The sequence below is a fragment of the Phaseolus vulgaris genome, chromosome 2 (assembly GCF_051622355.1).
Source record: "Phaseolus vulgaris cultivar YP4 chromosome 2, ASM5162235v1, whole genome shotgun sequence".
In the NCBI taxonomy this organism is placed as follows: Eukaryota; Viridiplantae; Streptophyta; class Magnoliopsida; order Fabales; family Fabaceae; genus Phaseolus; species Phaseolus vulgaris.
In genome coordinates, this window is record NC_143499.1 from 13,904,469 (window position 1) to 13,914,986 (window position 10,518).

Below are 10,518 nucleotides of genomic sequence, written 5' to 3' on the forward strand. Positions count from 1 at the left end.
TTCAAATCATCGTGGAGAAAAAGCATTATTTACGTCCAATTGTCCCAAAAACTAATTCTTAGCAACAACAACAACTATGAGCAAACATACATTGTTCATTTTGGCAACAGGAGAATAAGTGTCAAAGTAATCTACACCTTCAAGTTAGATGTATCCTTTAACAACAAGACGTGCTTTGTGTCGCTCAACATCGCCATGAGCATTAAACATCAACATCGCTCAACATTCATGGCATCCTTCCATTCTGGTATGTTGATAGCTTCCTCAAAATTACAAGGCTCAATGTGAGATGAAACAACAAAAATAAAAAGCAAGTGATTTTGAGATAGAGAATTGTATGTAAGAACATAGCTTATAGGAAATTTAACTTAATGGTTGTCATAATCATTTTGAGTAGATTTAGATATTTGATGATGGTAATCCTATAAATAATATTGGTGCCTTATGTGTTCTGGTGGATCTCCTCGGATAGCCATCCTCTTGATTATTTCTAACATGCTCCTATAACTGCATATTCTCATTGACACATTCATATGTAGGAAAACTTTGTAAAACGAAATATTTTTTTTTAGAGTTACCATCAAATTGTTTGGTATTATTATTAGATAGATGAACAAAAGTTTCTTCATGAAAAAACATATCTGGAAATGAATATCTCTCTGGTCTTAATATCTATAAACAATGTAACCTTTAACACCAAATTTAAACCCTGGAAAAATACATTTTCTACTTCTAAAGTTAAATTTGTCTTTGTTATTTGTTATGGTTAAGGAAAAGCACAAAAATCCAACAACTCTTAAGAGAGATAAATCAGGGATACATTTGTAAAGTAATTCATGAGGAATTCTAAATTCAATAACAAAAGAATGTATTTTATTAATTATATACACAACATGACATATAACACGAGACCAAAATTGGTTGGGTAAACTAGAATGAAACAAGATGCTTCTAGCCCATTAAGGATACATTGATGTTTCACATTAAGGATATATCGATGTTTCCTTTCCATTATAAAATTTTGCTGAGGGGTTTCAACATAAGAGGTTTGACGAATATGTCAAAATCATCATAAAAAGTTTTGTAATCAAATTCAAAACCATTATCAGTCCTTATAATCTTGATGCGTTTATTAAACTGGTTTTGAGCATATATAACAAAAGTATTAAGAAGATATCTAGTTTCACTTTTATTTTTCATTAGGTATATCTAAGTATGTCTAGAGAAATCATCAACAATAGTAAGAAAATCTGTATGTCTGTGTATAGAAGTTATGCCAAAGGAACCCCAAATATCTATGTGGATAAGATCAAACACATCAGAAGTAACATATTTATTATCAAGAAAGTTAAGCCTATGTTTGGAAAAATAACAGGAATCACATATATTTTTATTGTTGTACTGGATATCAGAGTTGTGTTTACAAATATGATCTAAGATTTTATTAGAAGGGTTGTCAAGTCTGAAATGCCAAATATCAAAATTCTGAGTTTTAAAATTGGTAACATTGTTGGTATGATTCTTATGAGAACTAATAAAATTCATGTCAACAACAATATGATATAAGCCACCAATGAGATTAGTTTGCCCAACCATTCTCAACGTATGAGTATCATGTATCTGACAATTTTGAAAGGCAAAGATACATTGTAAACTAGAACAAGAAATAAGCTTTTGAATAGAAATGATGTTTATGTGAATTCAAGAATGTATAAAACATTATAAAATGTAAGCCATTTTGTTACTTGGACAGTACCTGCATAATTTGCAAAGACACATGTACCGTTTGGTAAATTGATTTTTAAAGATTTCATTTCGTAAAAACTAATGAAAATATTTTTCATGCATGTAACATGATCTGTGGGTCCTGTATGAAGAATCCAAGAAGAATTATTACTTTTTGTTTTCATTCAATTGTATAGTAGAGGACTCACAAAGGAGTTAATATGTCGAACTTTGCTTTCTGAGTTTTGTAAGATTTTCAACAATTATTATATTTGTTCTGAAGTTAACGGCTCAACAACTTGCTTACTCTCAACATGATTTAGCTGTTCCTCTTCCATAGGAAATTGAAGATTGATTTTTTGATTCGATTTGATTAACACTATTCTTGTATCTGCTTCATCCATGGAGGAAATCCATGCTTCGAGTAACACATTTTCCATGTGATTCATCTTGTGGCAGTAACTACACTGCTTCCCTTGATTTCTTGATCTTCCCATTCCTTGCATTTCCCAACTATTATTCTGGTAATTGTCAGTTTTGTTCTGAAACTTCCATTCTTGTAGGCTGCTATTGTTGATGAAACCCTTGGATTCTACTAGATTATTTCCATTGAGTTGTCATTCTTATTGTACAAGAGAAAAAGTCCTATTGATGTTAGGCAATAGTTCCATAAGTAATATTTGAGTTTTAACGTTTATATAAACATCACTGAGCTCCACAAGAAACAAATCACGTTATCAGAATCTCTGTAATCAGTAACAATCTTTATGACTTTGCATTTGCATTTGACTTCGCAAGTGCAAGAAAGGATGAGTCTCAAGAATTCCAGTTCTTCCCATAGAACCTTAAGATCAATAAAATATTCAGAAACACTCCTTTCTCCTTGTCTAATGAAGTTAACTTCTTGAAGAATACCAGATATACGAAAATAATCCCACTTTGAAAACCTTCCTCTTAAATCGTCTCACAAATCTTGAGCATTGTCAATATATATGGTACTTTGTGCGATTTGAGCGTTAAGAGTGCGAGTAATCCACGAGATCACCATCAAGTTGCATCTTTTCCAAGCATTATGAGCAAATCCGTTCTTACAAGTTCTTTAAGGTCTCCTTTGATGGATCCATGAATCTTAACAAAAAAAAATCAAAAAGAGGAATAAAAAGGGCATAAGAGAGGATAAAGGAAGAAAGACAAAAGAGGAAGGAAGAGGAACCGAACAGGATCAACCCGCGCTGATACCATATTGAGTTTCCATGATGTGCAGAAGACATTAGAAGGCCAAGACACTCATTTAACGATGATGGAAGACATTAAACGTGCACCAACGAGGAGCAAATGAAAAGTGCCAAAAGGAAAAACAAAACCAAATCCAATAAAAAAACTACAAAAATAATGAAGCCCAATACGTATAAATGTAATCAGATGCAAATTCCAGTTCATTTCCATTCCATGTTAGTTCTTTATGAACTCTTCAAAAACAAAGGTACAGTTGATGAAGCGACAATATAGTCTTGAACTTCATAAACAGATAAATAAAATCAAAATTTGAATAAAAAATCAACAATTAAAAAGGAACGAGAGTATTGAGAAAGAACAGAAAAGAAAGAGTGACTTTGTTGTATGATGTTCTAATTTGATAGGATTGTGACTGAACAAGAACTTGTTTAGTTTGTTGTTGCAGTCATTTGTTTTTATATATCTGAATCGCGTGTTGCAGTATTGGTTACTTGGTTTGCCTTGTTACCTTTCCCCTTGTTATGATCCGTGTCTCTGGTTGTCTTCATACCAAGTGTAATAATAATAAACATTATCATCACATTGTCGCAACAGGATCATTTTGCTGTGGTACCATGGTTACCCACCTTATATCAAATAAACATCATCATCAAATAATTGCACTCTCCACATACCTATAGATCTATAATTTGTATTTAATGCAAGCTTCTATGATTAACTAGTTAATGGGGTTTTGCTATGCTTTGATCCACACATTGGACCCCACCTTATGGTATGGTAGGTGAAGTTTCTATTTCACTCTCTGCTAATTATAAGAACAATTGCGTAAATGTTCATGACTAATGATAATACAAAACGACAAACCCAAATGTTGGTTGCTTTTGGTTACTTCGTTTAATTACCATTTATTTTTTCATCTCATTTGCAAATTTCATCAAATCAGATTATAAAATAAGTGTATTAATTTCATTAAGTAATTTGTGAAGCATACGTTAAAAAGAATGGGAGTATTAGAAAAACAATTTATCATTTTATTTAAAATTTACTATTATCAGTAAATAAGAAATTGCCCTCACATTAAAACAATTAACTTTAATAATAATCGAAGCTCAAATATAAACATGACAGTAAAAAGCATAAGTAAAAAGCATAAGATTCCTTTGGTAAAGTTAAAGCTTTAGCTAAAAGTCAAGAAGTCTCTATGCAGCACCTAACTTTTGATTAAAAAATTATATGTCATGTTTCTCTTAAACAAATAAGAGCTTTGACAAGTTCTTTAATTATAAAAAGATAACTTTATTTTATATTTTTTCGTAAATTTAGAAAAAACAATTAATTCAAAATGATTTTCATATTTTATAGAAATAATTTCAAAATAAAATAAAAGAGAGAAATCTTATATAAGTAAATATAAAAGTAATGTTTTTCAGACTGAACATGTCCTTGGATTTTCACTGGTAAAATAGTTAACGAAAACAAATTTGGTTACGAATTTAGCTAACTGAATTTTTCTTTCATTTTTATACGAGAAATGTTAGATATACTTCATTTTATACAACATTTGTATAAATTTTAAAACTAATAAATAATAACATAATGCTATTTAAAATTATTGAGTGACGTTTTGAGAAACATTTAAAACTAGGGACATTGTATTAAAACAACAAAACGTAAAAAACGTTGCAATTATCAAAGAAAAATCTATATGCTCATGGAGGATGTAATAATAATTAGAAAACATAGTGCACAAAGTGGAAACGGCGCGTTTAAAGTTCAAACAGTTTATTAGGAACGCAACACAAAGAGAAGATGCGGGTGCCAGCTGTTCAACCACTTTGCTTTCTTCTCCTTCTTCCTCTGTTCGGTTAGTTAGGGTTTTAACAATTTCACTCTCTTCTCCGCTTCGCACAATGCGCTTTTACAATCAAACTATACAACAATGCAATTCCTCCAAAAATTGAAAACGTAACACGTAATTTCTCTCACTAGAGAACTCGCACGTGCCGTTATTCTCCTGTCACGTGTGCGCTACGAGGTTCGGTTTCTCATGTGTTTTTCTTGCTTTTTATATGCTGTATTGTATTCAAGTTTCTACTATTTTATTTTCTGTTTTAAAAAGAAGTTAAGTGTAGGTTTATCTTTTTTTTTTTTGCATTTACTGTATATTTGGTAAAGTAGCATTTGAATTTTAGTTAGATGTGGTTTCTGTGCAGTTGTGGGTATTCTTTGTGCGAATGTTTGGTTTAACTTTAGTAACCGTGTTTAGAATTTTTCTAATATTATGTTTCTTTGATTTAGATGACACTTTTTTAATTTGTTTGGTAACTTATTAACAAATTTGATGCTTATCGCTGTGCTTGGTTTTTGCTTTAGTGATTTTTTTTAGTATAATGTTTCTGTGAATAGATGTCACCTTTTGAATTTATTGCATTTTGTCAACTTATTTGATGTTTATGGCTTAGTGTGATTGCTGAGACTAGCTTTACTTGTTTACTGTATTTTATCTCTTTCTTATGGTGGTTGAAATAAAAATGTTCTCTCTATTTTATTTAGATGGTGAATGCGGTTCTTTTCTTTTTCTGATTGTTGGGTTTTCATGTTGCTCTTGCTGGAGGTGGAATTTAGTTTCTATTGGACATGCAGGTTGAAGGTGGAAGCTATTGAGTGTTGAATTATTTGGCTTGAGAAGTTGGAACTTGTTTTTGGAAGTGTCCCTCTTCTGGTTGTGATTACTAAGTTGACCAGTGACCAAAATAGATTGGATTGGAGGCGTTCAGAATTGGGTTTATTGTGATATTTCGAGAAAATAGCTAAAACGGGGTCTCTTTGTTGTGTGGCTTCAAGGCCACATGGATCAAATGCAGGCAGTAGGGACTGGTCCATGGGTCCAAATGAGCCCTTCTGGCGAACAAATTCAAGTTTTTCACCACCTCCAACGAGGTGGGATTTCAGATTCCAGTCTGAAGGGATACCGTATAGTGCGAATGACAGCATTCAACTCTACGGGTCTTCTACATCATCAAATGATAAAGAAAGTAGGGGCTGGGTCCGAGGCAACCACCTATATGATCTTCACTATTCTGCTTCAGATGGTACTGGTATTCTCCTCAGCAGTCCATCTGACCTTTCTCAGGGTCCTCAGTGGACACCTCCTACAATACAAGAAATCAGTATTGACAATTATGAAACTTCAGCTAGGAAAGGTAAATCCTTTAATATATGAATTTTCAAAGTAGTATGACGTAGATGTTTGTAAACAACAGGTAGCACTTGCTGCCAAGATACGATTATATATTCCCTAAGATCTTTTAAATGGAGTTGTTGTTCTATCTTTTCTTTTTCCTTCTTGAAACTTATTGCTCCATTTGCTTTCATCGATGTTTATTATGTAAAATAGTTGGACTTTCAAATAGAGGGGAGGCAGCAAGTCTGGTATGTAATGTTGAGGATGAAACATGTAATTGTTCCTTCCTGCCTATGATAAGTGTCAGCCAGCAGTGTTGAGTAATATTAGCTTTTACTTATTGATATGGTGAATAACATAAGGCAACCATTTTGATAATGTTGCAGGAAAATAGTTGAAATTTAAATGTAAAGTTAAAAGTAATTATGAAAAAGAAGACTTGCTTTTTGCAGGTTGCAGAAAGATGATTGAGGGTTGAGGTCAAGCAATGTTGTATGGATTTGGAATTTGGATGCGTGCCTTTTAGAGATTAATCAGGGTTTGGTTACCAAGGCATTGTATGTTGATTACTTCATATAAAGTAGAACGGAGTTCAGACTCTGACTGCTTGTAAAAAATGGTTTACATATGAGATAATGAAGCCTTAATGCTGTTAGGGCAGTTAGTCTCTATAGAGGTTGCTTCCAGAAGGGTCTTTTTAGTAATCCAAAGCTAAAAAATTTCATTTACATCCTATTTGTATACAGCCTAGTGAAATAGAGAGGAAGTTGTTAATTGTATGAGTGGTATTTTATTGTATTGTATTGTACTGTCTGTATGTATAATAGTTCACTGCTAGATAATTAAGGCCTGTTTAGATTGAGAAAATGCTTTCGTGCATATTTTCTCATCACTATTAAATACAGAAAGCTACTTAGTTTTCACCTTGTTTCATAATTTTAAAATTTATAGAATAAAAGCAAAAGCCGAAGTGACACTTTTGTAGTTAAAAGTGAACATAGAATATGAAAACAGAACATTTTCTCAATCTAAAGGATCTCTTAAGTTACTTTTAGTTCCGTCCTACTGAAAAAGTGTTTGGGGAAAAAAAGTGCTCAACAATCTTGTTGGTTATTATCAAATACTCATTATGTTCCTTTGACATTTACTATGAAGGAATGAAACAATACACAATAAACATGTTTTTGGTCATTTTTTGTTTGTAGAGCTAGGGCTTACATCAAATTGTAGAGAGCTGAACTAGTATTTCTGTTGATTGCCAGGTCTTCTGTAGCATGACATGACATGAGGAAACCCATATATTGATAAATCTGGTCTCAGTACAGAATTGAGTCATGATTTCTTCTAATTCTGCCTCTAAATTATATAGCTTTAACTTTTTCATTTTTTAATTTGTGAAACGTAATAATTTTCCTTTTACTGTGAATCATGGTATCATTCGATTCCTTGAGAATTGACTTTGGATCATAATTTATCTGTTTGTTAATGTGTCAATCTTTATATTCGGGGTAGCAATTGATGGTACTGTTAAATCGTTCTGATATTAGTAACATTAAAACTGTTGCATTCAATTTTGTTTGCGGTTTATTTTTTCACTATAAACTTGTTTGTTGTTAATTCTGCATATTGAACTGCTCCCTTCTCATTTGTACTTTTGATAGATCATCATCCTTCTGCGGGCAGGACATCTTTTACTCCCACTAAGGAGGTACTTTTCCGCTTAAGAACTACTAAGCAAATATTCGGGCGGCAATAATTTCTCACGTTTTTGTCTTAAGAAATAAGCTAACAGGTAAGGAATATATGCAGGGAACATCTGTAAATCCAAACAGTGGGTGCTCAACATCATCTCTGTCGGAAAGTAGTGAATCTGAGTCTACTACAAAATCACATTTATCCTGTCAGAGGAATTTCTCTAATCTTCGTTCTTTCATCTCTAAACCCATTCATCCTATGTCTTTTAATGATCTAAAAACTACTAGAGATGCCTTTGATCCTGCAGTTACAGATTTTACAGAGTTTGATACTTCTACTCCACTCCGAGATGGCCAGTGTTGGAGTAGTGCCAGCAGCAGTCAAGAGTTTGCTGATGTTACTGAGTCATTTGAATTAGAACCACCTGGTGGACCACATTTTCCTTCCGATGGATTTAGGTGTGGCTTGTGTGAAAGATTTCTCTTGCAGAGATCACCTTGGAGTTCTCGTCGCATTGTGAGAAGTGGAGACATGCCTACAATTGGGGTTCTTCCTTGTTGTCATGCATTTCATTGTGAATGTTTGGAGCAAACAACACCAAAGACACGGAAAATCGATCCTCCTTGTCCTGTATGTGTAAAATTGGAAGAGGAAAATTCTCCTGATCACCGGGGCTTTTTGAGATTGACGAATGGTTTTCCTAGGCATAAATCATCTCGTGGCGATGGACCTTCCAGACCTTGGGGCTGTGCACAGGTTGGTGATTGTGTTGAAGGTGCTCTGCATGCGCCCCCACGCAATGCTATGTTCATGCTTAATCTTAGGAAGAACCTTTCGCTGAAGGGTAGTCTAAGTAAGGAATTTCCAGGTAAGGTGAGGAAAAATGGGACATTTTCTTCACAGCTGTTTAGTGGAAGTTCGGCTGATGGGAAGGAAGTTGGTTGCTCCAAGGCTACTGCAAGTTCAAGTGTGTGGAGGTAATAGCAAATGTTGGTAAGTTGTGACTTACACCTAGAGATTTGCAGAAGCTGACTCTCCCACTTTGTTGAGCAAAATTTGACTCTCCCTAACCTGTTCCACATTTTGTATAGATTCATTTGTTGTATGTGTTTTGGAATTCACACCTGAAACTTTATCTTATTTTGCCTAATTTTATGTATTTAATTAGTTTCATCTTCAGTTAGGGTTTTAAAACATTTTCTTTTGCTGATTGAAAGTTTAATTAAATTTTCCGTACAGGCTAATATTGCATATATAATGAACTACGTTGAGGATTGTAGAGGAATATGCAATGCTCAAAAGTTTTGTTTAGGATAATGCTCAGTGGTCGTTTTTGTCTGAAACTAATCTGATTTTATTTTCAAGAGTTTCTAAAAGCAGGAAATTAAAGTAGAACATGTTTTCTTGAAACAAATAATCTTTTCCACTTCAGAGAAAAAACTATAAGTTCAATATTAAGTAAATTGAGTTGTCTCACGAGTTAAATATTTTTTATGATTAAAATTTTAAATTTTGGTACTAAACATTAAATTTTAATAGAGATAACACTTAACATTTTGAAATATTTTGAAAGATTAAAACTTAATTTACCCTTAATCGTATTATTGTTTTCATGCTATTTTAACAATTAATGTCTATCCAGTGCCTGAAATTACAGCAAGCCCAATTCCTTTTTTTTTTTTCTTTCTAAAATAGGATTTAAACCTCGGAAAATTCTTCTTAAACCCAGTTTTTTAATCTGCACCTACATAGTTTTAAATTTTCGAAGATGTCCTTCATTCTGAAAATAAAAATCCAAAATTGGAAATAACATATGGAAAAAGTAGATCTGGAATGGAAGAGATTAATATGTTCTGGGAATAAAAATTCTAAATAGAATTCAAAAATCAATATCCCATTTTAGAAATAAAAAATCTGCACAAAAATTTCGTTTCAAAAATGAAATCTGGAAACATATTTTACAAAAGGGGTCCCAAATGTATTTGTAGATATTCCTTCATTTTATTTAAGGGTATTTTCGCCTTTTCACAGAGTGCGTAGAGAGAGAGAGAGAGAGAGAGAGAGAGAGAGAGAGAGAGAGAGAGAGAGAGAGAGAGAGAGAGAGAGATTAAAATGTGAATATTTTTTCAACTTATATATCATGGAACCTGGTTCTCTAAATGTAAATATTTTCAATTGTTGATGAAAAGGTAATAATTGATATAAATTATTCACATAATAAATCATGAATTTATTAAATATTATTTGCTAATTATCTTATAAACTAGTAAAACAAGTTAATTATTTCCATGATTTTTTAGAGGAGTCAATGAATGAACTCCACTTTAAAATAAGATGTGTAAAGTGAGAAAGTAAAAAATAATTTTTTTGTTAATTTAAAGTGGGTGGAATGAAATTTAAAAGGCACTTTAATTAAAAACAAGCGTAGGTAGATTCTTCTTTTTATACTTGATAACATTTGAAAGAATGATTGACACAGAAGGAAGATACGCAAGGCACAGCACATGATTGCATAGTTGGATTAGCATAGAAGAAAGACAAAATCCACAAAATATCTCACATCCTTTCTGCTCATAACTCATCCATTGTACCTTAGCCCAAGACCAAGATGTTACATCTCTGCCTGCACCACAAAGATCTCCATCAACACAATGTGGAACTAACCCATTTATAGTACA

At 32.6% G+C, this 10,518-nt stretch overlaps 1 protein-coding gene across 4 annotated transcripts; it reads left to right on the top strand.

The window, feature by feature from the left end:
- The first annotated feature begins 4,631 nt into the window (after positions 1-4,631).
- LOC137810735 (uncharacterized) lies at positions 4,632-9,019 on the top strand. 4 transcript variants are annotated; one of them, XM_068612144.1, is made up of 4 exons: positions 4,632-4,996; positions 5,605-6,164; positions 7,807-7,853; positions 7,955-9,019. In XM_068612144.1, the coding sequence occupies exons 2-4, from the start codon at positions 5,843-5,845 to the stop codon at positions 8,819-8,821; spliced, it is 1,236 nt and encodes a 411-aa protein (XP_068468245.1). In that variant the 5' UTR covers positions 4,632-4,996; positions 5,605-5,842; the 3' UTR covers positions 8,822-9,019. The 4 variants fall into 4 exon arrangements, with proteins under 4 accessions (XP_068468245.1, XP_068468247.1, XP_090154428.1 ...); XM_068612146.1 differs by having other exon boundaries at positions 4,757-4,996; positions 5,587-6,164; XM_090298302.1 differs by having other exon boundaries at positions 4,766-4,996; positions 6,598-7,853.
- Positions 9,020-10,518: the final 1,499 nt, after the last annotated feature.

Coding starts and splice junctions, on each gene's coding strand:
- LOC137810735 (XM_068612144.1), top strand. CDS start 5,843: ATGGGTCCAAATGAGCCCTTCTGGCGAACAAATTCAAGTTTTTCACCA. Junction 6,165..7,806: donor TGAAACTTCAGCTAGGAAAG/GTAAATCCTTTA, acceptor TACTTTTGATAG/ATCATCATCCTTCTGCGGGC. Junction 7,854..7,954: donor CTTTTACTCCCACTAAGGAG/GTACTTTTCCGC, acceptor GAATATATGCAG/GGAACATCTGTAAATCCAAA.